The 26,120-nt window shown below is 49.1% G+C and overlaps 2 protein-coding genes across 23 annotated transcripts in view; one reads left to right on the top strand and one right to left on the bottom strand.

Moving 5' to 3' along the window:
- slc44a1b (solute carrier family 44 member 1b) overlaps positions 1-10,295 on the top strand; it is a 20,227-nt gene extending 9,932 nt beyond the window's left edge. For 3 of the 10 annotated variants that reach the window (XM_061786559.1, XM_061786554.1, XM_061786557.1), the window contains 8 exons: positions 2,405-2,591; positions 4,114-4,282; positions 5,158-5,314; positions 5,396-5,479; positions 5,573-5,710; positions 5,777-6,013; positions 8,353-9,275; positions 9,353-9,398. In XM_061786559.1, the coding sequence (XP_061642543.1) occupies positions 2,405-2,591; positions 4,114-4,282; positions 5,158-5,314; positions 5,396-5,479; positions 5,573-5,710; positions 5,777-6,013; positions 8,353-8,768 (1,388 nt within the window). In that variant the 3' untranslated portion in view covers positions 8,769-9,275; positions 9,353-9,398. Of the gene's footprint in view, positions 1-2,404; positions 2,592-4,113; positions 4,283-5,157; positions 5,480-5,572; positions 5,711-5,776; positions 6,014-8,352; positions 9,276-9,352 lie in introns of all 10 variants that reach the window. The other 7 variants (XM_061786552.1, XM_061786556.1, XM_061786553.1 and 4 more) reach the window with 6 other exon arrangements.
- tbc1d2 (TBC1 domain family, member 2) overlaps positions 4,232-26,120 on the bottom strand; it is a 23,799-nt gene continuing 1,910 nt past the window's right edge. The window contains exons 2-17 of one of the 13 annotated variants that reach the window (XR_009790345.1): positions 24,978-26,120; positions 24,786-24,900; positions 22,283-22,403; positions 22,083-22,192; positions 21,222-21,406; positions 19,948-20,217; positions 19,239-19,352; positions 19,059-19,169; positions 18,692-18,973; positions 16,849-17,049; positions 15,308-15,495; positions 14,558-14,678; positions 14,300-14,485; positions 14,120-14,241; positions 4,530-4,696; positions 4,232-4,371 (exon numbers count right to left, since the gene is read on the bottom strand). The exon at positions 24,978-26,120 is cut by the window's right edge and continues 1,135 nt beyond it. Coding sequence is in view for 8 of the 13 variants with exons in the window: in XM_061786543.1 (XP_061642527.1) it covers positions 13,206-13,410; positions 14,120-14,241; positions 14,300-14,485; positions 14,558-14,678; positions 15,308-15,495; positions 16,849-17,049; positions 18,692-18,973; positions 19,059-19,169; positions 19,239-19,352; positions 19,948-20,217; positions 21,222-21,406; positions 22,083-22,192; positions 22,283-22,403; positions 24,786-24,900; positions 24,978-26,120 (3,474 nt within the window). In the remaining 5 variants the exon portion in view is untranslated. Of the gene's footprint in view, positions 4,372-4,513; positions 4,697-12,083; positions 13,411-14,119; positions 14,242-14,299; positions 14,486-14,557; positions 14,946-15,073; positions 15,496-16,848; positions 17,050-18,691; positions 18,974-19,058; positions 19,170-19,238; positions 19,353-19,947; positions 20,218-21,221; positions 21,407-22,082; positions 22,193-22,282; positions 22,404-24,785; positions 24,901-24,977 lie in introns of those variants that run through there. The other 12 variants (XM_061786545.1, XM_061786543.1, XM_061786544.1 and 9 more) reach the window with 12 other exon arrangements.

The following is a 26,120-nucleotide window of genomic DNA, read 5'->3' as shown; positions in this document are numbered from 1 at the left end:
CCTCGCGTTTTGCCGTGCGACATCCCCACTCGAAAGACCAGGCAGCTTTTATTTGTGGGCAGTTTGCGGACATCTCTGCAAGCCATGAGCCACAAAAACATGCAAAAAATATATTGGAATTCTGTATATAGTCATGAATATTTCCAATGGCTATATACAAACCAACACCTGACCTGTTCCGTTAAATTGAAAATGAAGTGCAAATCCGGTGACCCGCTGCTGTCAGTTCTTTCAACCGGTTTGTCAACGAAGTATGAATCTCACTTTTTATGATTTATTCTTGAACCCCCTTTAACATACATTCTCATGAATGTGTAACTGTATTCTACCATTAACTATTTCATCTTTAAAAGGAAAGTTATACACAAATGATGAAGTGCGAACATTTCAAAGATACTAAATGTTAGCATGGAGTGATGAGAAGTTCCACGCTATGTTTACATTGCTGAATTGAAACAATAAATGCTCCTTTCATAGTTTCTCAAAAGACAAAACCCCCGCAAATGCGCTCAACATCCAAGTACAATCTAATCCCATCTTTTCCAAATCCTAATTTGTTGACAAACAACTAGCACACAAATGGCTAACCAAGCTCCACGTAGCGAGGCAACCCGCACGACGGCCGCGCTCGCACAAGCGACAGTTTGACTGCTCGCCGCCGTCTCTCACCGTCTCCGGCGTTTGGAGATGGTTTTGCTTGGAATCGTCTTCCTGCCGTCGCCGTCTGCTGCTTGATTGGAATGAGTTCCACCTTTTCGAGTTATTGTAGTTCATCTGCCATTTCTGTAGTCCTTTGAGAGTTGAATCTGTTGAACTTGATTCTGACTTGCCAAATATCGATCATTCCTAAAAACGTACCGCGGAGCCGGCGGCTGCGTTGTTCCCGTCATCCCGACGTCTTTCCCGTGTGCGTTTTCCATCTCGAGAGCGGATCGGGCTGGATGTACACGACACTCGGAATGATGGAGCACTAAGTGCAAAACTGAATATCATCTCACCCTTCTCCAAGTAACAGAAATAAACCGGTATACTATGTATTCATTGTAAATATGTCATCTGATTGATTCTTTTTGGTTTAAAAAAACAAAACAAACAGGCTTTTGGGTTAGACCTTAACCCTAACAGCAAAGTGCAAAAAGAATGGATTGTGCAATAACAACATATTAAGTGTAACAACAAACAAGCTCTTTTAGACCCGCTCCACACATCGAGACAATCGGGCTGTTTTTGTTCCGATTGAGCCCCGCCCCCGACCCGTAGGTCTTCTGAGACGATCGGGTCCTACCCGATGTCGTAGTTTGTACAAGTCGTTTCCCCAGACGGCGAGAAGTATTTTCCCTCGCGAGGCCGTTGTGACGACGTCGCCATTTACGACACTCCCGCCGCCGGTCCCTTCGGCAGCACTCGGGAAACGTGGGCGCATATGCGCAAGTGCTCGGGTGTCTGCTCATCTTCGTTTCTGTTTGATCACGCGAGATTTCTGTCTTGGCGGACTGGATTCGAGATCAGTGGTGGCACAGAATCTTGATGTGTGTTGAGCACACCGCACATAATACGAGCAAAACAGATTTTTTTATCTTCATGTGTGGGCTGTATCCCAATTCAAAAAATCTTGGAAGATTTGAAAAATCCTTACGTGTGTACAAGGCCTTTAATTGATCAAAATAAAAGTACATTTGATTTAATAAACAATTAAATGTCAAGGAAATACTTAATGGGGTAACTGAACAGACGTATCTGAATCAAGGTGACAAGAAATGGACAAAAAAAAAAATATATATATATAAAGTGGAATAATTACCCCCGGCCCCGCCCGTGTGGAGTTTGCATGTTCTCCCCGCCCGCGCCTGCGTGGCTTTTCTCCGGGCGCTCCGCTTTCCTCCCACATCCCCCAAAACAAGCGTGGTAGGTTGATTGAAGGCTCTAAATTGCCCGTAGGTGTGAATGCGAGTGCGAATGGTTGTTTGTTTGCATGTGCCCTGCGATTGGCTGGCCACCAGTTGAGGGTGCGCCCCGCCTCCTGCCCGATGACGGCCGGGATGGGCTCCGGCACGCCCGCGACCCGAGTGAGGAGATGCGCGACAGAAAATGGATGGATGGAATAATTACCGTAGGTCTTGTAAAATGTGCGACTGCTTTAGTAAAAAAAAACAAACAAAAAAAAAAAAATATATATATATATATATATATATATATTTTTTTTTTATTTTTATTTTTTTTTTTCCCTTGAATACAATAACTTCGATTTTCGAATGCTAGAGGGATTTCCCTCTTCCCTCTTGAATAGTCCTCCAGGCTGTGTTGACTGTTTATATCTGGAGTGCTTCCAGATTTTGTTGCTGGATTTCGGCGTGTGGTGCCCTCGCGCTTCCTCCCTGACGGGCGGGTTCGTGTGCTCTCTCAGGTGATCCTGCTGCTGCTGATGCTGTTCATGAGGAAGCGCGTGGCATTGGCCATCGCTCTCTTTCACGTGGCCGGAAAGGTTTTCATCCATTTGCCGCTGCTCACGCTGCAGCCGTTCATCACCTTCCTCGTGCTGCTCCTCTTCTGGATCTATTGGATCCTCGTCCTGCTCTTCCTGGGAACCAGCGGTACGCATCTCCCCCCGACAAAAATCGGAATCACAAAAATCCTGCAGGAATGTGAATCGGTAGACAGGAAGTCGCCGTTTTAAAACGACGTCACGCCCTCTTAGCTGATATTGCTTCATTGTTGTTTATTTGGTTTTGTGTCATCATTAAACAATAGAAACTAAACAACAATCAGAAAACAACATTTTGCAATGAACTTTAATGCCAAATAAATTCGTATCGGATCATTCAATTCATCGATGGAATACGCAATGAAAAATATTCGACAGCTGCAGCCCGAAACCCGAGATGTAGAAAACACAAGGGCGGATCAATAGATGTTTTTTCGGCCCGATTTGCTCTTGCCGCCGACTTTTCAGATGGGGCCCGACATATTTGGTTGGAAACCGCAAAACGCCTCGGAGCGCGACAATGAGTTTTGAGGACCCCAGCGCAGGCAAGCAGGGGAGGCGACGCACGACGAGTCTCGGCGCTCGTCTCCAAAAAAAAGGGTCGATGATCGAGAAGGCAAAAAGGCACCTGGAATAATCATTACTTCATTAATTCTGACTTTCTTTTGAACTTTGCTTTTATAAAGCAAGGTTCAAAGTAACAAAAACCCCACTAGGGATAAACTTACCACAACAGAAAACCTACCGTGACAAAGCAAACGTGATTTACAGACAGACTGACAGAAAACGGAACTAAATGACGAGGCGTACCTGGCTGGAGGGAGCTCATTGGTTGACACAAGGAGCGGGGCTGACGAGAACAGGTGAATATGAAAACCTAACCGGCAGACAAGACGTGAAAAAAACAGGACAGAACAAAGAAAAAGTCAACCCAAACCCAGCTCACCACACGCACGTAAACCTCATGATGCCAAAGCCAGGGTTTTTTTTCAAGAACTCAAATGCTAACATCCTGGCCAGCACCAGGATGTTAGCATTGTGCTCCGCGGTCACGTAGCTTTACAAATGGATACTGAAAATCCAAACCGAATGGACAACAACGAAGCAATGTCAGGCGACACGCCGCTGTACTTTTTGAACCGAGAGGGACTCGTCTGATGGCGGTTCAGCAACATGTCGATGACAGCACACCTTATTCCTTCGGCGGCTGCAAATAACCGTTGCTTTCCTCATAGATTCAAGTCACTATTCCTTTTTCCATACATCGATTCGGGTTCAGTTACTGGTTTGGTCCGTAGCACGTCAGAAACTACGGAAAGATTTGATGATTTTCCAAAGGAAAAGCAGATGTTTGCAATTGTCTGATTTGGAAGCCACACAAAGCCAATCGCTCTGCTCAACATTTGCTACTGACAGGCTGAAATTCGGAGGATTCGCATCCATTGAAGCTCAAAGAGTTGTCCATTCATTTAACAATCGATTCGGTGTCACACAATTCTAGTATTTACTCCTTAATTGGCTCACGGAGGAAGCCAATTAAGCGGGTCGCGTCAAGCGACAGATGAGCGGCCGTCGATCGGCCGTTAGCGGGTCGGCTGCCGAGTTAGCTTGTGGCTGCGTTGCCGCCCCAGGGGAGGCGGTGCGCAACGAGGAGGCGGGCCTGACCGAGTTCCGTCTGACCGGTCGCCTGGAGTACCTGACCTGGTTCCACGCCGTGGGCCTGCTGTGGATCACGGAGTTCATCCTGGCCTGCCAGCAGATGACGGTGGCCGGCGCCGTGGTCACCTACTACTTCACCAGGTCAGCAGACACGCCGCGCGGATCGATAGCGTGACGTGACGTGACGTTAGCCGATGCTGTCCAAGTTTGTTGGGGACTTTATAACAGTGCTGTGCAAAGGAAGAAATCCATCACACGGAGACAGGGAGGCTCATATAAAAAAAAGAGAAACGGCAGTAATAAAAAATAGAGTCAACCTCTCACTGGCTATCAAAGGCGAAGGAGAAGAGAAGAGCTAAGGAGGACGCCTTGTCAATGGCATGCTTACTCGAACTGGCCAGAGTTTGCTTTTCCTTTTTCTTGTTTTTTTTCCTCCTCCTCGTCGTCGTCGTCGTCGTGTACATCCGTCAGGCGCCCGATCAAATTTGTGTTGAAGCATTGAGATGACGTTCCCCACGGCGTACTTCAGTTGTGCACAGACCGCAAAGAAATTGTCTGAGATGCCGCAAAACAAGATTGGAAAAAACTCGATTGGCCGTCAGTATTGCGCCACAAGACTCGTGTCTCAAAAGTCTAAAAATAAACCAGCTTTTGGATTCGTACGCAACGGCGACGCAGAGTTAAATGTCTCGTGCGGACATCGATCGCATCGGCGAATTATGACATGAAAGCCGATCGGCATCAAATGCTAATTATCGGCCGAAACCGTAAGGTCTACTTAAAATACACAAAGTCTCTTCGTTTTACGTTGAGTTTTCGAGTAACATTCAGCTGAGATTGGCAATAAACCGCTTAAGGCCTCTTTTGGAACAATATTTACTGATTGTGTCGGGCAAACTCTCAAACCGAAGGAAAAAAAACCCCAAAAAGGGCCGACCTTCAGCTCGTATCTCGAAAAACTCCCAACTGGTAGTATGTAAGTATTGTGATTGTCATTATAAGTGACTTGTCCGCAGGGACAAGAAGCGACTTCCGGCCTGGCCGATAGCGCGCGCTGCGTTGCGGCTGCTGCGGTATCACGTGGGCACGGTGGCCAAAGGCTCCTTCATCATCACGCTGGTCAAGATGCCCAGACTCCTCCTCATCTACGTGCACAAGCAGCTCAAAGGGAAGGTAACGGCGGCGCCGGCGGTCGCGGCGGCGGCGGCGCCGGCGTAAGCTCAGCTCACGTGCATTCGTGTGTTTGCGTTTCAGGAGAACGCGTGCGCTCGCTGCGTGCTCAAGTCTTGCATTTGCTGTCTGTGGTGTTTAGAGAAGTGCCTCAATTATCTCAACCAGGTGACTTTTTCTTCTTCTTTCGTCGGCTCGCCCGTATAAATCAAAGTTCTTATGATTGCGGGATCCCGCCCGCCCGCCCGCCCGCCCGCCCAGAACGCTTACGCGGCCACGGCCATCAACAGCACGGGCTTCTGCACGTCCGCGCGAGACGCCTTCGTCCTGCTGGTGGAGAACGCCCTGCGTGTGGCTACCGTCAACGCCATCGGAGATTTCGTGCTCTTCCTAGGGAAGGTGAGCGCTCGGAGGCACGCCCCCGCGCAGATCGGGCGATTCGGCTAACGCCTCTCCCTCTGCCAGATTCTGATCGTGACCACGACGGCTTTCGCCGGCGTTCTGCTGCTCAACGCGCGGCGAGATTACGCCGAGTGGCTGCTGCCGCTGGTCATCGTTTGTCTGTTCGCCTTCTTGGTGGCACACTGTTTCCTGTCCGTCTTCGAGATGGTGGTGGACGTGCTCTTCCTTTGCTTCGCCATCGACACCAAGTACAACGACGGCACGCCGGGAAAGGAGTTCTTCATGGACAAAGCTCTCATGGTGAGTCCCCCGGGATCTGATTGCAATTGTGGGAATAGACAAATCGTTGGCAATGCTGCTACTCGGTTTATTGGGCCACCTCGCCAGAATGTTAAAGCTGCTGCTAAGATCTGGATGCCACCTTTGGGTACAGGACATTTGACCATCGTGTCCGGTTGAGAAATATCGCTAGATTAACACCTACTCTGCCTACTTCGGTTCTTGAACGATTCATCTTTTCGTGGTTGAATTACTGTCACTCCGTCTACGGCTGCCTCGCTCATTCTTCTATCAAACGCCGAAATACAGCCACCAGACTTCTCAATAAGAACCAGCCAGAGGTCCCACATGACCCCTGTGCTTGCATCCAAAGGTGACCTCGCATTTGCATTCTTCGCCCCAACTCTCCGGAAGCAACTTCCGCAATGTATTAGATCAGCCGAATCCTAGTTGGACGGTTTCAAACAAGGCATGAAAGCTCTTTTGTATCACGAAGCCTTTATACAGACCTCCCTTATGTTCCCATGTGGTTTTTATTGTTTGTACAAACCCCAATTCCAATGAAGTTGGGACATTGTCCATCCATCCATCCATCCATCCATCCTCTAACCCGTGGGCCGGCCGCCTTGCCGCTTTGGGACATTGTGTTAAACCTAAATAAAAACAGAATACAATGTTTTGCCAATTCTTTTCAACCTACATTCAATTGAATACACTACAAAGTCATTACTTTGTTTTTGGGCAAATATTCTCTCATTTTGAAGTTGGTGCCTGACATGTTCCAAAAACGCTGGGACAGGGGCAACAAAAGACTGGAAAAGGTTGAGGAATGCTCAGCAAAAAAAAAAAAAACACCTGTTTGGAACATTGCGCAGATGAACAGGTGAATTGGAAACAGGCGAGTATCCCGATTGGGTATAAAAGGGGCAGTTACTCACACGCAAGAACGGGGCAGTGTTCACCACTTTGTCAAAAAGTGTGGAAGTCAATAGACCGACAGTTTCAGAACGTCTCCCAACGTACATTTGCAAGGAATTTAGGGAGTTCATCATCTGCTGCTCATATCGTCATCAAATGATTCTGAGAATGTTGAGAAATCTCTGCACATAACCGGAAAGGCCGAAAACCAACATTGAATGCCCGTGACCTTCGATCCCTCCGGCGGCACTGCGGTGAAAACCGGCATCATTGTGTAAAGGATATTGCCTGCACGTGGGCTCAGGAACACTTCAGAAAACCATTGTCAGTTAACACTGTCGGTCGCTACATTTACAAATGCAACTTAAACCTCTACCATGCAAACCCAAAGCCATATATCAACAACACCCAGAGATCCGCCAGCCGGCTTCCCTGGGCCCGAGCTCATATGAGATGGACTGCAGACGCAAAGTGGAAACGTATGCTGTGGTCTGACCAGTCCGCATTTCACATTGTTTTTAGAAATCAGAGACATTTTGTCCTCCGGGCGAAAGAGGAAAAAGACCATATGGATTTGTACCTGCGCTAAGTTGAAAAGCCAGCATCTGTGATGTTCTGGGGGTGTGTTAGTGCCCATGGCATGGGTAACTTGAACATCTGCGAATGCAGCATAATGCTAAAAGGTACACGCCGCCATCCGAGCAACGTCTTTTTCAGGACCGTCCCTGCTTATTTCAGCAAGACAATGCCAAGTCGCATTCCGCACGTGTTACAACAACTCGGCTTGCTACTAAAAGAGTCCGAGAACTAGACTGGCCTGCCAGCAGTCCAGACCCGTCTCCCATTGAAAATGTGTGCAGGGGCATTATGAAGCGCAAAATACCACAACAGAGACCCCAGACTGTTGAGCAACTCAGGTTGTACATCAAGTGAGAAGGGAAAATAATAAAAAGTGTCGTTAAAAGGAAAGGTGATTTAACACAGCGGGAAACACGCCCCTGGCCCGGATTTAACAACGTGTTCCAGAGATCAAAGTCAAAATGATATTTGCAAAAAAAACAAGAATGTTCATGAGTTTGAACAATATCTTGTCTTTGTAGTGAATTCAATTGAATAAAGGTTGAAAAGGATTTGCAAATGGTTTGATTTACATTTGACACAAGGTCCCAACTTCATTGAAAATTGGGGTTTGTATTATTTGATACTATATAGGTCTCATGTTTGCATCCTTGTCTACTTGGTCGCCATTTGTGAATTTGAACTGTCTCAGTTTTGTGAAGCGCATTTTGTAAGCATGTTTTCAAAAGTGCCATATAAATAAAAGCCACTCTAACTGCCGGGCGGCACACCGAGAGCCAATCCCAACTATTGTATTGATCATCAACGTTTGCCAAAAACACTTTTCAACATAGCGTTTCCCGCCGGTGCGCTCGTGTGTGCAGGAGCTGGTCGAGCGCAGCCGGCGTTCGGAGCGGGTGGCCGGCCGGGGGCGGACCCGCGTCAAGGAAGCGCCGTCGGAGGGGGCGGAGATGAAACCCATGGTGAGTGGCGCAGCTGGGGCCGGCGTCAGCGTGTGTGTGGAGTGGGAGGAGCTGGAGGAGTTCCAGGTGTACTACCTCCTGGTGGCAGTCTTCCTGGACTGCGCGCTCACGCCGCACGCAGACTTCCTGTTGTGCCTCAGCCACGACATCTTCCTCTTCCTGTGCGTCTACCTGCCAACCTCCACCCTCTTCCTGTTCGTACGCCTGCTGGGCTCCACCCCAAGCTCCGCCCCTTCCACACCGCCTGGCTCAGCTCACTAAGCAGAGCGGCGGGCACGCTTGCGCTCGCGGACGGACGCGCAGAGCGCACGTGCTAACGGCTACATGCGAACCGCTTCGTGCTTACTGCCTTATCGTCTGCGTGGTCGTGATCGTCATCGTCCTTATTGGTGGAGTACCGATACCGCCGGTATTTATGATGCGTCCGATTTCAATGAACACAATGACGGGTAATTGTGAACAAAGAAGACCTCTCTCTTTCTCTCTCGCTTTCTTTCTTTCTCTCATTCTCTCCTTCCCTTCTTTGTGAGGCACATGATGATTGGCCAATGTGTCGAACCGCCACAGTCTAACGCCAACTACTGGCGAGGAGGCCAAACTCCATGTCAGATTTTTTTGCCTTAAGTATCAGTGGCCCGTATCGTGGGTACCCTCTACCTTGAAACCGGCCCGATACCGCACTCGCCCGATCCCTAATCCTCATCATCATCATCATCGTCGTCGTCATCATCATCATCACTTTGTTCTGGCCATATTTTTCCACCACCGCCTCATTTTCATCATCATCGTCGTCATCGTCATCCTCCTCCTCATAACACTTGACGGTACGCCACGTAATCGCTAGCTAGCTCGTCTGATTAGCGTTCCTGTCTAACCACGTGATTGTCATTTCCTGTTTCAGGCTCCCGGGACAAGTTCAGCTTGACGAAAACCAGCCAGTGGGACTTGTTAAAAGAAAAGAACATTTATTTTTTAGCGACGTGTAACTTGTTTACTGTCTTTTCACTCCAGGAAAACAATATTTTAATAACAATAAGACGATGTAACAAGCACTTTATATGGAAGCACTGCTCTTTTTGGCTTGGTTTGATTTTTTGCTTGGTTTTGATTTTTTTGATCAACATGACACACGTTCACTTCAAAGACCTTTTTTGTTGCTTTGGACAAGACGCTTTCTAACCACCCGGATTGATGATGACGATGATGTCATTGGCGACTCCGTCTGTGATTGGCGGATCCCAACTCCGCAGAGCAGGACGCTCTCGACGCAAACGTGACGAGCGATGGAGGCCATGGCAATAAAAACATCTTCCACAGGGAGGCGCTAACCTCTCAAACAGGATGTGCAGTCATTGCTCAGCTGATGACGACGACGACGCCCCCTGGTGGTCGGAAGAAGCATCGCATCTTATCCAAAAGCTCAACTCCCGTGAATGTCTTTGAATCATGTGACCTGTAAAAGCTGGAATCTTTTACAGCGTCTACTTCCTGCAGCGAGCGTCACCCCATTGGACGCCAGGATCATTGAACACATTGACAACCAATCATCAAGCAGAGGAGAAACGCGACCGAAGGGCACGTGACACGACAACTGATGCGCTCGGTCACGTCCCGTCTGGTGCCGCTGAAACATTCCAAACATCACGAGCTCAGAGGTCAGAGGTCAGAGCATTGTCTTCATCATGGCTGTCGTGAAAGTCAACTGACTCGCTTGAGAACTTTTTCATCTCTTCCTGGAGGTTTTTGGTTTTTTTTTAATATATATATATTTATGCTTTCTTATGTTGTTTTTTCCTGTGTTTTTTTTTTAGAAAAATCGTCCAATAAAAATCACCACCAATGAATTTGAATGCTCTGACTTTAATAATGATAATAATGAAAGCTGGAAGCAGTAACAAAAGTGCCCTTGCATCCCCTTCGTCTTGCCCAACCCTTCAAAGAATCAACTTGGACGCCATGCTGGCCCACGCTCGGCCTAGTACGCACATTACGACAATCGGGCTGTTATGTCCCGATTTTGCACCTTCCCGACCAAGGACGACAAACGTATGTGATGTTGTGTACGTGCGTTTTGTCTTCTAAGATGATCCTGTGGTCCGAGGTGCACAAAGAGTGGATTTGTCCCAACAGTAGAGCCGACAAAGTATTCAATATGTTCAATATTTACGACCAAAAAACGGACCGCTCCAGAGTCATGACTGTGAAACGGAACGCAGCCAATCGAAGAAGCGATCTGACTGTGGAACAACAAAGCGTCCGTCGATAAAAACAAACATCCTACCTGATGATGTTATTATAATATTTTTTTTTTGGTATAAGGGGTTTCACCAGCAGTGATGCCGCTAACGCGTTACAGTGTTACTCAAAAAAAGGTGCTCCGGTGACATCATAAGTCTAAATCTAACTTATATTAGTCAGATTCCAGTTACTATGAATATCTGCCAATAGTTAGTTTATTGCTCACGAGAACCAAAGGTTCATATGCTTTGGAGGCAACCGATATATTTATATCATTCGAAAACTCCAGTGCTTGGGAACATGAGGCAAGTCAACAACCGAGACACTTGACTCAGTCACAGTCATCACGGCATCAGTGTTGACCCATTTTCAGCCTTTGTTTTAGTAAGGGCTCATAAAACGGACAAAACACTATATTCTTCACTCAAATGCACACGACGACTAACTCCCAAGTATTTCTAAACGGAGCCGTCTGGGTAAAAGACGTCATGTGACGCACGGACCTTAACCTTATCGTGGCGAAACGAACGAACGAACGAACGCTCATCGAGCCACCTCAAGCGTCGCATTCGGCGCAAACGTTATTTGAAAGCTGTTGGAATTGGACGAAGACTCGAGACGGGACGGGGGATCGGCGCATTATTGCGGGAGAACGAGCTTTTCACGCAAAGCAAAATCAATGCGTCGATGCCGGCAACGTATGCAAGTATAGCAGAAAGCCGGCCAAGTCAAAACCACGCCTTTGAATTTGCCAACTCGATCAATGCAACCTGACTGCGATGGAAGAGCGAAGATTGAGAATTTGTGGGAGAAGCGGAGTGACCGTGTGGTGTCAAAGAGGCAACGGGCACCTCAGCGCCGATTGTCTACTACGAATACTGCCGAGATGACTCTTTTCGTGACTGAGCTCTGCGATCACATGCGTGCTCGCCTTCCAGAGGTTAGGGTTACAGGAGCGGTCTGCATTTGGGCTCGAACATCACTTTTGACGACGGATCGGCAGACATCGCCACACTGGCAAAGAAGTACGAGGCCATTCTCCGGCACCCGCAGTCTACGGAGGCCACTAGCAGTCAATATGCTCAATTCAAGTACATGATGAAGCAAAAACCTCAACAGGGGTCAATCGGCACATTCTCACATGGGGTCGCTGCGGCACTTCGATGTGAGGAGCTCACAGCTTGCGGATAATTGCGCTACATTTCAAGCTTCCGCTGCAGGTTGAGAAAGAGGATTTCTTTTTCATGCATCGTATCAAAACAGCATCCGGAAAGGCTCTCGAAGTGGCACAGTTGCACCAGCTGACGCGCATAAAGTCAAAGCAAGAAGCAGAAGAAAAAGCGGACGAGCGTTGGAGAAGCCAGAAGGACCATAAGGTCAAATCGAAGGCAAGATTTGTGCATATTCTAGTGACATTTATTTCATTTACATTTTGAAAAAGTTAGAATTGAACACATTGTTAAATAGGAGGGATGGGAGTGACGACCCTGAAGCCCAAAAATCCTAGCGCAAACCCTGAACCCTAATAAAAAAAACTCAATGCTTTGATTTGGTAACGTCGTATACTACAGTCTAGTACAGCAAAAAGAGAAAAACCTTCACGGAGAAGAAGAAGAAACTTTCTAAGCCGGCGTTGCCAGCGGCAACAAGAGAAAAGCCCAAGAAAAACAATTACGGGCAGGCATTCGTAATTCGAGCCGCGTTTCCCAGAGAGCTTTGAATACGAACCTTTGCTGAGCGTCGTGTGGACTCCGACCCCCCACCCTTCCCCACGCCACGGGCTTTAGGCTCGGTTACGTTGAGTGACATCGGCGATCCGACAATACGCGCCTTTTCCATTTCTCATCAAGTCGTCGCATCGTGCTATAGTTTCAAATTCACAAAGTGGACAATGGTGATGGCTTCTCAATGTTTGCGTCGTGTCCTCGCAGAAGCAGGCCGCCACAAATGTATCGGAAAAAAATCCATTCACATCCTCCATCTTTATTGTACACGTCCCAAAGCACATACGATGCCGTTGAATGAGCAGCAAGTCGAATTTGCTGAGATGAGCAGGCGGTGTGATCCGACGGGGTGAGCCAGAAGGGACGCGTCTTATGCCGCAAGGCCCAAGACCCTATGCCGGAGCCACAGAACGCGCCAGCCCTGGCTGCAAATATGAGCCTTCATCTCAAGAATTCCATACCGGATCGGTCACGGCCCCGGTTAACGACGTCTGCCCCCCCGATAACCTGCGGGGCGTCGGTGGAAATTCGGCTACTGTGAAGATGAAGCAGAGGTTCTTAGGCAGGAAAGCGCGGACGGAGCCCAGAATGGAATGTGGGCAAATAGGGGCGATGAAGAAGTGATGGGTGAGTACCCCATCCGGGAAAGGAACTAGTTGTTGTGTCTTTTGAGTTGATAGCCTTCGCTTTTTACTTTCAACAAAAACCAAAAAAGGAATCCTTGAATCGAAATGTTTTTGGTGAAATCGGCGTAAAGTGGCGAACGTCCGGCAGGGATTCCAGCCACGGAATTCAGCTCGTCTCCTCGTCGTCTTCGCCGGCCTCGTTGTTCATCGGGTTGTCGGCGCGGTCGCCGCCGAGGGCCGCAAACGCCTTCTGCTGTTCCTCCAGTTCTCGCAGCTCCCCCAGCAGGCGCTCCAGATGAAGCGCTCGCCGGTTCCTGAGGAGGCGGCCGGGAAACGGGTTCATGTCGACGAAGGCCGTTCTCATCAACTTCCTGCACGGACACACGCGCGAGCACGACTCCGTCAGACCGACGGCAATCCCATGTGCGATTGCGGTGATAGCAGACACGACTGCGCTCGTATCAACGATGCTTGCGTTACACGCGAATCCCATTCATATCAGGCGCGATTGTGCTTCCGAAGGTTAGGGTTCGAGCGAACCCCGGGGGTTCGGTGAGTCGGCCTCGGCGGCTCGTCGGAGGCCAAAGCACGTAAACCCGTTGTGTGTCTTCACAACAACAAGAACGTCAGCGAATGGTAGCGTAGCCTCGAATTGCTAAGAACGCCCTTGAAATACTCGTGCCGTCTGTTCACGATGGATTTTGCCGAGCAATCCTTTTCAAGCAAAGAAAAGGACGAGCCTTTGTTGCAAAAATAATGAGTGACGCCGTGTATTTCTAACCCTATCCCTGTAAGGCAACGGCAAAAGTAGTTCTGGTTTTGAAATGAATCTTTTGTTGGTTTTGTTCTTTGAAAACTCATTTTTGCAGTGTGCTTCAATTTGCACACGACTACCATGTGCAGTGTGTTGCGCCTGCTTCGAATGAGAAAAGAGACCATTCTTGGTGAATGCGTGTATGAAACCTGCAGGGTTCAGTACCCCCAACAAGACGAAGAACCGAGGTGCGATTGGGTTCATATCGTGCGTGTGTGTGTTTGTGTCGATATCAGGTGTGATTGCGCTACAGCCGGTCCTGGTACCTGGTGTCGGTGATGGTCTTGGTGAAGAAACGTAGGTATTGGTAGATGTCAACGCTGCCACGGATCTTCAGGATGTCGTCTTCTTTGTATTTGAACAAAGCCAACGCGTACCTGAACATCACCTGAAGCACAAGACACGTCGGCTTGCGTGTGCGCATGAGCGCGCGTGTGCGAGTGTACCTTGGTGCCCTCATACAAAAAGGCGTCCCACACGGGCAGCAGGATGTCGCTGGGCAGACTCTCCACAAAAACCACCAGGAACCAGTTCAAGGTCACCAGAGACACGTCGATCCCGTAAAGGTCAAAGTGCGCCGCCAGCCGAGGAAGCTTCTCTATTAGAAAGTCCTTCAGAACGTACTGGTCCGCCTGTCAATCAGGATGGCAATCAATCAACTGAGTCCTTGTGGTGGGTCTACAAAGCCAAAAGCGCTTGCGGACCTGCGCGGCCAGCAGGTTCTTGGTGTAGTAGTCCTGGGGCATGATGGCATCGACCACGGCCACCACGCACCAAAACGCGTCCTCTTCACTTTGGAGAACCACAAGAGCAATGGCCGCCAACCTGGGACACAAGTCGCACCGCACACTTTTCACCTTTGCTCTACTAGTTTCTAACGCAGCGGTACCTTGACTTACCAGTTTTTCCAGTTACTAGTCCTGACAAGAAAAAAAGAGATCAGAGCATATGACTCCAATTCTCAAGTCTTTCTACTGGCTCCCAGTCAGCTCGCGAATAGACTTGAAAGTTCTACTCCTGGTTAGTAGAGCAAATGGTTTCGGTCCAGAATAAATGAAAGAAACGCTAATGGGATACAAAGCCAGGAGAGCTCTGAAAGATACAGACTGTGGTCAGATAGTGGAGCCCAGAGTTTGAAGCAAACATGGTGAAGCAGCATTGGACTCGTCTGCTGCTCAGAAATGGATGCACGCTTTGTTTCTTACGTTTTTATGCAATACGGGGCTATTGTTCGGAATTAAAAACACCAAGCAGTACGTCTTTTTTTTGGGGGGGAGCCGGAAAGGATTCAAGGTATTTCAGTTCCGGGTAAATTGATATACGACATCACTATACAGTACGTACGAGGAATTTGGCTTTATCGCGGAACGAGTTCAACTGCGAAGTCGAGGTAGCGCTGTATCTGCCGTGTCGTATTTGAGCTGCATTGTAGTATACGGGAGGAGTGCGTGTACCTGTTGAGTCCCTGGCAGTAGCCGATGGAGGGGTTCTGCCAGGAGAAGGCCAATAGAATGCGCTGCAGCTGCCGGTGGGCGGGGCTGGACGGCGAGGAGAAATTGCGGTTGCTGGTTAGAGTTCGGTGAAGGTCCAATTGGATCTGTCTGGAGGCGGGATGAGGACACGTGCGACTCTTGTCACACAACTGGAGACACGCGAGCGGGAGGTGAGTCAGATCGCTCTGTCAGGTCTTTTCCCATCAGCCCCAGCATGACGGACCTATACTACTACTAATAATAATAATAATAATAATAATAATAATAATAAATGAATGCATAGCTGGGATAGGCTCCAGCACACCCCTGTGAGGATAAAGCGGATAACACACAATGGATAATGAATGAGATTCATGTAGCGGCACGGTGCACAACGGGTTAGCACATCTGCCTCACCGTTCGGAGGTTGCGGGTTCAAATCCCGGCTCCGCCTGTGTGGAGTTTGCATGTTCTGCCCGTGCCTGCGTGGCTTTTCTCCGGGTACTCCGCTTTCCTCCCGCATCCCAAAAATGTGTGGTAGGTTGATTGATTGCCCGTGGGTGTGAACGTGGTTGTTTGTTTCTATGTGCCCTGCGATTGGCTGGCGACCGGTTCAGGGTGTACCCCGCCTCTCGCCCGAAGATAGCTGGGATAGGCCCCGGCATGCCTGCCACCCTCGTGAGGAGAAGCGGTCAACGGATGGACGGGTGGCGATTCATTTCAGGACAAAAAAGAGACCACCTCATGGACTAACTAACACAGGTGGCTCCGTATGGGCCAAAGGCCTGGCCAAACGGGGGGCTTTTGAGAGCTGATTTGAATGAGTCCAGGGTTGGGGTCACGTATCTCAGGAGGGTGGGGGGTTTTAAGGATTTAAGGCTCTGTCCCCGAAGGTGGATTGGCTAGTGCTGGCAATGGTATACTGAAGGCTCGCAGGCTGCGAGATGGAGCATGTTGGTGGAGGGGGTCTGATAGGTTACCGGGGGGCCAGGGAGCGGAGGGATTTGTTGGAGATCCGGGATTTCACAGGAAGCCAGTGACGGCGGATGAGCGCTGCCAGGGCTCGGTGTGGGTGAGAACCCTGGCACCCGAGTTCTGGACGTACTGGTGTCTGTGAAGTCCTGTTCGGGGTACCCAGGCAATAGGGCCAGGTAAAGGACTCCATGGCCATAATCCAGACAGCGGATGATGAAATCTTAAAGAGTAGTGTCTTGAGGTACTGTATGTCCTGTGACTTGTCAGGCCCGAATACTAGGACAGGTCCGTCAGGTGACTGGGCACCACACCAGATCCCAAACGAATGTGATAGGTCCGTCAGGACCTGACGGGACTGTGACAGGTCTGTCCGGTGAATCACCACCAGACATGATGTGACTGTGATATGTCAGTCGGGTGACTCGCTACTAGACCCAACCCGAGTGTGACACACAGCATTTGACCCAACATGACTATAAAAGGTCTGTCGAGTGACCTGCCATCACACCTGACCTGAAAGTGACAGGTCAGCAATGCACTGGACCTACCTGCTGGTATCGCTGCGGGTGGCGCTCTCTGGCGGTCCTGGTCTTTGCCTGGACTAGGGAGCGCCAGACGCTCTGCCGGTACTCTTGAGGTACGCCGGCCCGCAGCAGGCCTTTGAGTTCCGGCGAATGGCAAAAGTCGTCATCTGACCTGCCGGCGAGGTACTGAGCCCAGCGACTCAACAGGGGGCGCTCTCGACCCTCCTGCAACAAAGACCAATTAAGTACAACCCCAACTCCAATGAAGTTGGGACGTTGTGTTAAACATCAATAAAAACAGAATACAATGATTTGCAAATCGTGTTCAACCTATATTTCATTGAATGCACTACAAAGACAAGATATTTCATGTTCAAACGGATCAACTTGATTGTTTTGAGCAAATAATCATTAACTTAGAATTTGATGGCTGCAACACGTTCCCAAAAAGTTGGGACAGGTGGCAAAAAAGACGGAGAAAGTTGAGGAATGCTCATCAAAGACCTGTTTGGAACATCCCACAGAGGTGAACAGGCTCATTGGGGACAGGCGGGTGCCGTGATTGGGTAGGAAAGGAGCTTCCCTGAATTGCTCAGTCATTCACAAGCAAAGATGGGGCGAGGTTCACCTCTTTGTGAACAAGTGCGTGAGAAAATAGTCCAACAGTTTAAGGACAAAGTTCCTCAATGTACAATTGCAAGGAATTGAGGGATTTTATCATCTACGGTCCAGAATATCATCAAAAGGTTCAGAGAATCTGAAGAAATCACTGCACGTAAGCGGCGAGGCCGAAAACCGACATTGAATGCCCGTGACCTTCGATCCCTCAGGCGGCGCTGCATCAAAAACCGACATCAATGTGGAAAGGATATCATCGCATGGGCTCAGGAACGCTTCAGAAAACCAATGTCAGTAAATACAGTTTTGCGCTACATCCGTAAGTGCAACTTGAAACTCTACTATGCAAAGCAAAAGCCATTTATCAAGAACACCCAGAAACGCCGCCGGCTTCTCTGGGCCCGAGCTCATCTAAGATGGACCGACGCAAAGTGGAAAAGTGTTCTGTGGTCCGACGAGTCCACATTTCAAATTCTTTTGGGAAATTGTGGACGTCATGTTCTCCGGGCCAAAGAGGAAAAGAACCATCCAGACTGTTATGGACGCAAAGTTCAAAAGCCAGCATCTGTGATGGTATGGGGCTGTGTTCGTGCCAATGGCATGGGTAACTTACACATCTGTGAAGGCACCATTAATGCTCAAAGGTACAAACAGGTTTTGGAGAAACATATGCTGCCATCCAAGCAACGTCTTTTTTATGTAGGCCCCTGCTAATTTCAGCAAGACAATGCCAAACCACATTCTGCACGTGTTACAACAGCGTGGCTTCGTATAAAAGAGTGCGGGTACTAGACTGGCCTGCCGGCAGTCCAGACCCGTCTCCCATTGAAAATGTGTGGCGCATTATGAAGCGTCAAATACGACAACGGAGACCCCGGCCGGACTGTTGAACGGCTGACGCTGTACATCGAGCGAGAATGGGAAAGAATTCCACCTGCAAAGCTTCAACAATTCGTGTCCTCAGTTCCCAAACGTTTCTTGAATGTTGTTCAAAGAAAAGGTGATGCAACACAGTGGGAAACGTGACCCCGTCTGTCCCAGCTCTTTTGGAACGTGTTGCAGCCATACAATTCTAAGTTCATGATTATTTACTAAAAACAATCAAGTTGATCAGTTTGAACTTTTTAGTGTATTCAATGAAATATAGGTTGAACATGATTTGCAAATCATTGTATTCTGCTTTTATTTACGTTTAACACAACGTCCCAACTTCATTGGAATTGGGGGTGTAGATGGCGTCAGGTCAGACCTGTTGGAGGAGGTTGTGCGAGCGGATCTCCAGCGCTTGGATCTTGGCCAGAAGCTTCACATCTTCCACCTCGTAGTCGGGAATGATCTTGAAGCCATACTCGTCGTGAAGGCTGCTTGTGGTGCCTTTGACGTTGTTTGCCTGCCCCTGCAGAGCATCCTCTACCATCTTTTGAATAGTCCACCGCTGGTCTGGATCCAGACTTCTGTTCTCCTGCAGCTTCCGCAGGACTCCGAGGTAGCGACTTTCGGCCTGGCAGTGCCATGCCTCCAGGTAAGCGCACTAGGGGAAAAAAACGGACGTTCAGCAAATACACACAAGAAGCGAGCCCGATGGTTCCGGGACTGGCCTTCTTGGGCCGACCTACCTTGACCATCAGACTGCGCTCCTGCTCCGAGCTCTTCCTCCACAGTTTAGTCAGCTGGAAGATCTCAGAGTTCAGAAACTTGTTCTGCGTCTTGTAAGCCTCGATGTCATCCTGAAGGAGACGCAAACAAATCGCGAGTGGCTCAATGTATCGGCGCCCCCTAGAGGACTTTTTCTTTACCCTCAGGTCCTCGACGCGCTGCTGCAGTTGTCTGAGCGCGTCTGGAATGGATGAGGCGGAACTTGGCGGGCTGGACACGCATGCAGCGACGTGATCGGACAGCTTGAGGATCACCTGAGCGGGAAGGAGACAAGGAACAGTCACAACCTCCCAACCAATCTTCAAAATGTTCAGGAAAAGAACAGAAAGTTGGATACGGGAAGCCGGACACTGGAAGTTGGATACGGGAAGCAGGACACAGGGAGTAGGACACTGGACGTTCAATACAGGAATATGGATGCTGGAAGTTGGACGCAGTAAATTGAACACAGGAAGTTGTATGACGGAATTTGGGCAGAAGAAGTTGGATACAAGGCGTTGGACAAATTAAGTTGGATACAGGAAGTAGGACGCCGGAAGGTGGGTACAGGAAGTTGTACTAAGGAATTTGGGCAGAGGAAGTTTGGATACAGGAAGTTGATCACAAGAAGTTGGACACAGGCAGTTGGACACAGGAAGTTTGACACAAGAAGTTGGACACAAGCACTTGGAAATAGGAAGTTGAACACAGGAGGTTAGATACAGGAAATTGGACACACAACGTTGGGCACAAAAGGATGGCCCCGGGAAGTTTAAGACAGGAAGTTAGAGCCAGAAAGTTGGACTCTAAGAAGGCCGTGTGAGTGTACACAATGAGAAGTTGCCATGTGGCCTGGCGTGTGAAGTTGACCTCCCGCTCGGCGTGGTTCGTTTCTGTCAGCTCCCTGACCCGCTCACGCAGTTGCGCCACCTGCAGGTCCCTCTGGTCCAAATCACGCCCGGCCACTTCCGCCCAGGCCTGCGCTCGCTCCGACTGTCCGAGCAGGTCGGCCTCTTGGCGTTCGCGGTGCCGCAGCAGTTCCGATCGCTGCCGTTCGCCTTCCGGCGCCACGAAGTCGCCGCATGTTCGGTTTTCCCGCTGGGCCACCTCCAAGGTTTTGTGGAGCAGCCACACGAGCTCCTGCGGGGGGCACGCGCGTCATCCCGACATCAGCTCAAGTCTTCTGTTTGACACCAGGACCAGATGGACTAGACCAGTCTAAGGCTGTTTTTGGAATCATAGGTTCCAAGAAAAATCCACAAATAGATAGATTCACGAATGCCGAATTGCGAATATGCGGTGGTTCATTTTGATATCGGGGACCGAGATAGTTCCTAAATTGTCCACTTAAAATCTCAATTTAGGCAGAAGGGAATGCGTGAATGATTCAGAACGCAGCGACAGGATTTTCATATACTGCACTGTTATTGTCAATAAATACAAAAAAGCTTGAAAATGTTTGTAAAGTTTGAAATGTCATCCAAATTGACCACGCCCGTCTGCTTGGTCACGGTGACATTGTTGACGTACAGTACTCATCATAGGCGAGTCGCTTTCGTGAGCCGTGAGGAATTAGTGCGCTTCCTAGCTCCAAATCTGTTGCCAAAGGCAAACGGCTTGAGAAGAAAACTGTTACTGTACCAAAACTAGCATGTTCCAGACTCCAGAGATTTGTTTTTTTGTACTCCTCAGTCAATAATCTGGGGGGATTATTGACTATTACCACTCTCTCGCTACTCTATGTACAATAGGCGACAGATACGGCCGCCACGTAGGCACATCTTTTGGAATTGGATCTCGTAAGATTGTACATCTGTGAGCCGGAAATCTGTCAGTCCCATTCTCTGCCTGCATTGTGCCACAGCGCCAGTAAACACAGTGGCTAATTCTGGAACTAAAAGACCTTGTCGACGGCAGTTTAAGTGACAAATGGAAACTATTTTTGGACACATTGTTCAGTCCGTTTTAGCTAACATCCGTTATATCGCGGTCCGTCTTATCGAGGCGCCGCTGTATTTGGATTTCGAGTGACCATCATTGTTCGCTAAGTTTCAAGATGCATTGTGGGATACATTGAGGAAAACCTATCGCCGCACAGTTACCCAGGTTACGGATCGATTCCAACACAATGTGAGTGTCCTGACCTTCTGAGCTTTAACTTCCTCCATCAGCATCTCCTTGTCACGCTGGAGGCGGGACATAGACTGCGAGGACGCGGCCATCGTCCCGCCCGAGGAGATCAAATTCTTCTTCCTCCGCCGAGTGTCCGGCAGAGCGCCGCTCGCGCCGCCCACCGCTGCTCGTCCAGCAGGAGGCGCCGTCATGGAGGCTTGAAAAAAAAAAACAAGACAAGAACCAGATCCAGAAGTCAAGACCACATCACCAACACGCTCAAAATACTTCCCAAAATACCCCAGGATTGGACACCTAAAGGAACCTAATCCAACAAGGTTTGTAATTGCCTAAAGATGCCACAAGATGGCAGCCAAGCACTTTGTTCTATTGAACAAGCCTATGGCCTGGCTAAATAAGGCTCCTCAGCTCACTTCAAGAAGAAGAAGAAGAAGAAGAACAACAATCCCCTTTTATTGTCATGAACATGCATGCATGCACATGAAATTGGTTCTCTGCATTTTAGCCATCACGGTGAACACACACACACGTCAGTGGAACACACTGGAGCAGGGGGCGGCTGTGTCCCATGCCGGCTCACATTTTGACAACAACTGACTGGTCAGCAGTCAACATACAGCGATTATACAAACTCGAAACCCGCATTTGAACCGGGGTTTGTAGCTACAAGATGGCATCAAAGCAATACTTGGAGCTGAGCACAAAAAACGGGGACTGGTACACAGTGGTACTGCAGCGTGGGTCTAGTAGTACGCATTGGAAATGCGGCGGTGTTCTAATGGTTGATGTTGCTACTGCAGTGCCAGAGGACTGGTACACACTAGTACCGTGTGAAATGTGTGTGAAATGCTATGCTATGAAGCGCTACCTACTGGGGCCGCCGGCATTGGTGTCCACTTGGACTCCGGCTGGAACTTGCACGTAGAAGAGACTTTGCGCCCACTCCTGAGATGACCTCTTTCGAAGACTGTGGACTGTGTTCCTGTCATGGTACGCAGAAAGCTGCTGGGAAACACGCTTCCTTTTCTCCGTCCTTCAGTTTTGGGACATTTGGCAACCAAAAGAGACTCACTGGATCTGGATGAACGGATGTTTGATGGACACGTTGCCGAACGACGTCCTTTGAGGCGCCTCGTTGGCGGCCTCCTCCCCCACCAGCCCCGCGGGACTCTTCAACAGCGGCAGGAAGTTGTCTGCAGCGACAGGATGCACAAACGCCGCCATTGCTCACTTGGACTTTCATGTCATTTAAAATGCTGACCTTGCTTGTTCCTTGACAGCTATTTCAATGATCCAAACGTATATCTTTTTAGACCTTTACGACATCTAACCTTCCCAAAGTCCTGCAATTTTGTTTAGCCAGCACCAGGGGGCGCTGGTAATGCTCTTCAGCCTCCATCCATCCATCCATTCTTTTTCTAGAGCACTTGACCTCATGCGGCTCGGGTCGCGGTGAGCTGGAGTCCGACTCCGCTGACGACGGGCGAGAAGCGGGGTACACCCTCGACTGGTCACCCATGTCGGGTCCCATTTCGACAACAACTGACTGGTCAGCAGTCAACGGCAGTACAGACAAATGCGCATTTGGGTCATTTTCGTACAACTTTATCGATAACGGTAAAGAAATGGCCCACTGAATTTCCCACTGGAATCAAATCATTTGACTGATGAGGAATTTAATTTCGCTACCCATCAAAAGTTCTTCATTGTTTCTGAGACAAAAAACAAACCAAAAAAATCATTGTTGATTTTCAAACTTTGAATGACAACATGTCTTTAGCATTTGCAACATGTTTTGTGAAGATGCCAATGACATTTTGGGATTTTGATCCTCTCTTCTATGAAAACTAACACAAATGCATCTTACTGTCAAGAGTTCCTTTTGTTTTTGTGCTTCTTTGACAAATGTCACTCAAGCCGTCTTTAACGTTAATCCCACTTGCTGTACGTTGTTGCCCTACGCCACGGGGATCTGTGATGAGGCAGCCATTTTGCAGACGGCAAAACAACGTCCAGTGTTCGAATGGTGCTATTTCTGAGAAATGAATGTACGGATTTGTGAACGTGTCGCAACCTTTGCATATCAAGACAAGCGTGTCATGGCTTTAACGAGGAGTTGGGATCATTTATGCACTTTTATCGAAGAGAATCCCACAATTTTTATGACGCCGTTTATGTCTTTAGCGTCAGGCACTTTTATAAAACGTGTTTCAACGGGCCGCCGCCATCTGCTCTGTCAAGAAGGATTGCCTTCGCTACGAATGCCTACAAATTCATAACTTTTTGGATAATAGGAATAGAAGTGTGGCTGTGTTGGCGTGGGAGACATTTACCCAGAGAAAACCCAAAATAGCTACTTTTAAATGTATTTATTTTTGGAGCCTTTACCGTTATTGACCAAATTATACGAATGAACCCATTCCCAATTTCTCCATCTTCAATGCCACTAACATGTTTCTGTAGGATGTAGGATGAAGCCGGCGTACCCGAAGACAACCCAGGCAAGCAAGGAGAGAACATAAAGACACGATCCGAACATTCGGAAATGGACGACTCAGATGCCTGTCAGACAGGACGGCGAAACTTTTCTACGCTTGAACAAGTTACGACAGCACCAGAATTCCTGATGAACAAGTCAGCTGCTGCGAGGGCAGAACGCACAAACGTACACACCACACATGGACACGCAGAAATACAAACACACAGCCCACATGCATACACCTACACACAAACACACACACGAACAAAGACGAATGAGTCCGAAGTAAAGTCATCTGCAGTCAGGATGGGTTTGATTCTGCCGATGATGTCACCCAAGGCTTGAGAGAGAACCCATCATCAGAAAGAGCGCAGCAAAAACAGGAAGCTCCCGAAAGTCCCTTCCTACTTTCCAGCTCCGCAACATTCCTTCTCCACACCAGCTGACCTTCGCTGCTCACTATACCAAAAACCACTTGAGAGGAAGGACTCGAGGCTCGTGTAAACACGACTGAGCCAGACTGACTTTATTTGGGAACACGTCGAAGTCTGCAGCTTGGTTTGAGGGGTCACGTGACCAGAACTCATTGCTATGACATCACTGGTGATGACATCACTGGCAAGTGGCGCTCTGGGAAGCCGCTTCCAAACCACGAAAGCCTGTTTCAGAACAGATTCTGACCAATGAAACCTCTATCAGACAGACAAGTTGAACCATATTCCCACTTGTCAGACCAGTTCCAACAGATTCAGACGAGCTAAACCAGTATCAGATCTGAAAAAAAGATTCAGATTGGTGAAACCGATTCAGGCTAGTTAAACCCGTTTCAGACCAGTGAAAAGCTTACCAGACCAGTTAAAACCTGTTTTGGACCAGAACAAAACGGATTCAAACCAGTAAAAAAAGATTCGAGAAAAAAATAGTTGAGCCCAGCGAAACCAGTATCAGACCAGTTCAAACCTGTTTTGGACCAGAACAAAACTGATTCAGACCAGAAAAAAAAGATTCAGAGAAAAAATTAATTGAGCCCAGTGAACCAGTATCAGAGTAGCGGAAACAGATTAAGACCAAGTTAAGCAGTATGATACAGGTGCACCTGCAATGTTGTCAGCGGCGTCGGGGAAGGCACTCGTCTTTTGGTTCTGTTGGTGATGCCAGCGTTTGAGCTGCAGCTGCTGCAACCAATAAAGCATCAGGTCCTGAGTCACCGCCTGGGGGGCAGAGCAGAACATGGGTTTAGTAAAATGCGGAGCAGGTCTGAGTCAGGTCTGTGTTGTTTAAGTCCTACTTTTAGGGTGTAGATACGCCCGGGGGTCTCAATGTGGAAGGTGCCCATCTCGCCCTTGAGTAGGTAGGAGAAGGTGGCGGAGGTGAGGTCCACCCGGCCCAGCGGAGTCACATCCTGTGGGGTGCGGTAGTAGTACATCTGGTTCTGCTTCTCCTCGTAGGTGAACCAGCGCCGCTTCCAGGCCCGTAGAGGGCCGCCCTGCTTCTCCAGAAAGCCGCAAAGTTTGGGCTCACCTGAACTACCCAGAAAGTTGCAGGTGTCCTGGCCCTCCAAATGAACAGAAAGAGGAGTCTGATGTGGGTCCAGGTGAGCAGGTGGAGGTGCCTGATCGCGGTCTAGGTGAACAGGTGCACTTGTCTGACGGGGGTCCAGATGAGCTGGCGGAGGCGACCGAAGGGGGCCCAGGTAATCAGGGGAAGGAGTCTGATGGAGGTCCAGGTGAGGAGGAGAAGAAGCCTGATGGGAGTTTAGGTGAGCAGGATGCTGGTGATCCAGGTGAGCAGTGGTAGGAGTCTGATGGGGGTCCATGTAAGTAGACGGAGGAATCTGATGAGTGTCCAGGTGAACAGATGAATGAGTCTGAAGGGGGTCCAGATGAGCAGTGGAAGGAGCTTGATGGAAGTCCAGGTGAGCAGGTGTAGGAGACTGATGGGGGTCCAGCTGAGTAAAAAGAAGCGTCTGATGGGAGTTCAGGTGGACAAAAGGAGGAGTCTGATGTGGGTCCAGGTGAGCAGGAAGCTGGGGATCCAGGTGAGCAGGTGGAGGAGTCTGATAGGGGTCCAGGTGATCAGGGGAAGGAGCTTGATGGATGACTAGGTGAGTAGAAAGAGGAGTCTGATGGGAGTTCAGAGGAACATGAAGATGTGGGTCCAGGTGAACAGAAGCAGTCTGAAGGCAGTCCAGGTGAGCAGCGATAGGGGTTTGATGGTGATCCAGGTGAGCAGGAAGCTGGGGATCCAGGCGAGCAGGGGTAGCGGTCTGATGGGAAGGCAGGTGAGCAGGGGGAGGAGTCTGATGCCCGTCCAGGTGTGGAGGTGGAGGAGTCTGATGGCTTTCTAGGTGAGCAGGAAGAAGTGCCTGATAAGAGTCCAGGTGAGCAGGAAGCTGGGGGTCTAGGTGGGAAGAGTTAGGAGCCTGATAGAG

This window comes from Phyllopteryx taeniolatus, chromosome 10, assembly GCF_024500385.1.
Source record: "Phyllopteryx taeniolatus isolate TA_2022b chromosome 10, UOR_Ptae_1.2, whole genome shotgun sequence".
Taxonomy (NCBI): domain Eukaryota; kingdom Metazoa; phylum Chordata; class Actinopteri; order Syngnathiformes; family Syngnathidae; genus Phyllopteryx; species Phyllopteryx taeniolatus.
The sequence above is the reverse complement of the archived record's forward strand: the minus strand, read 5'-3'. Positions and strand labels throughout refer to the sequence as shown.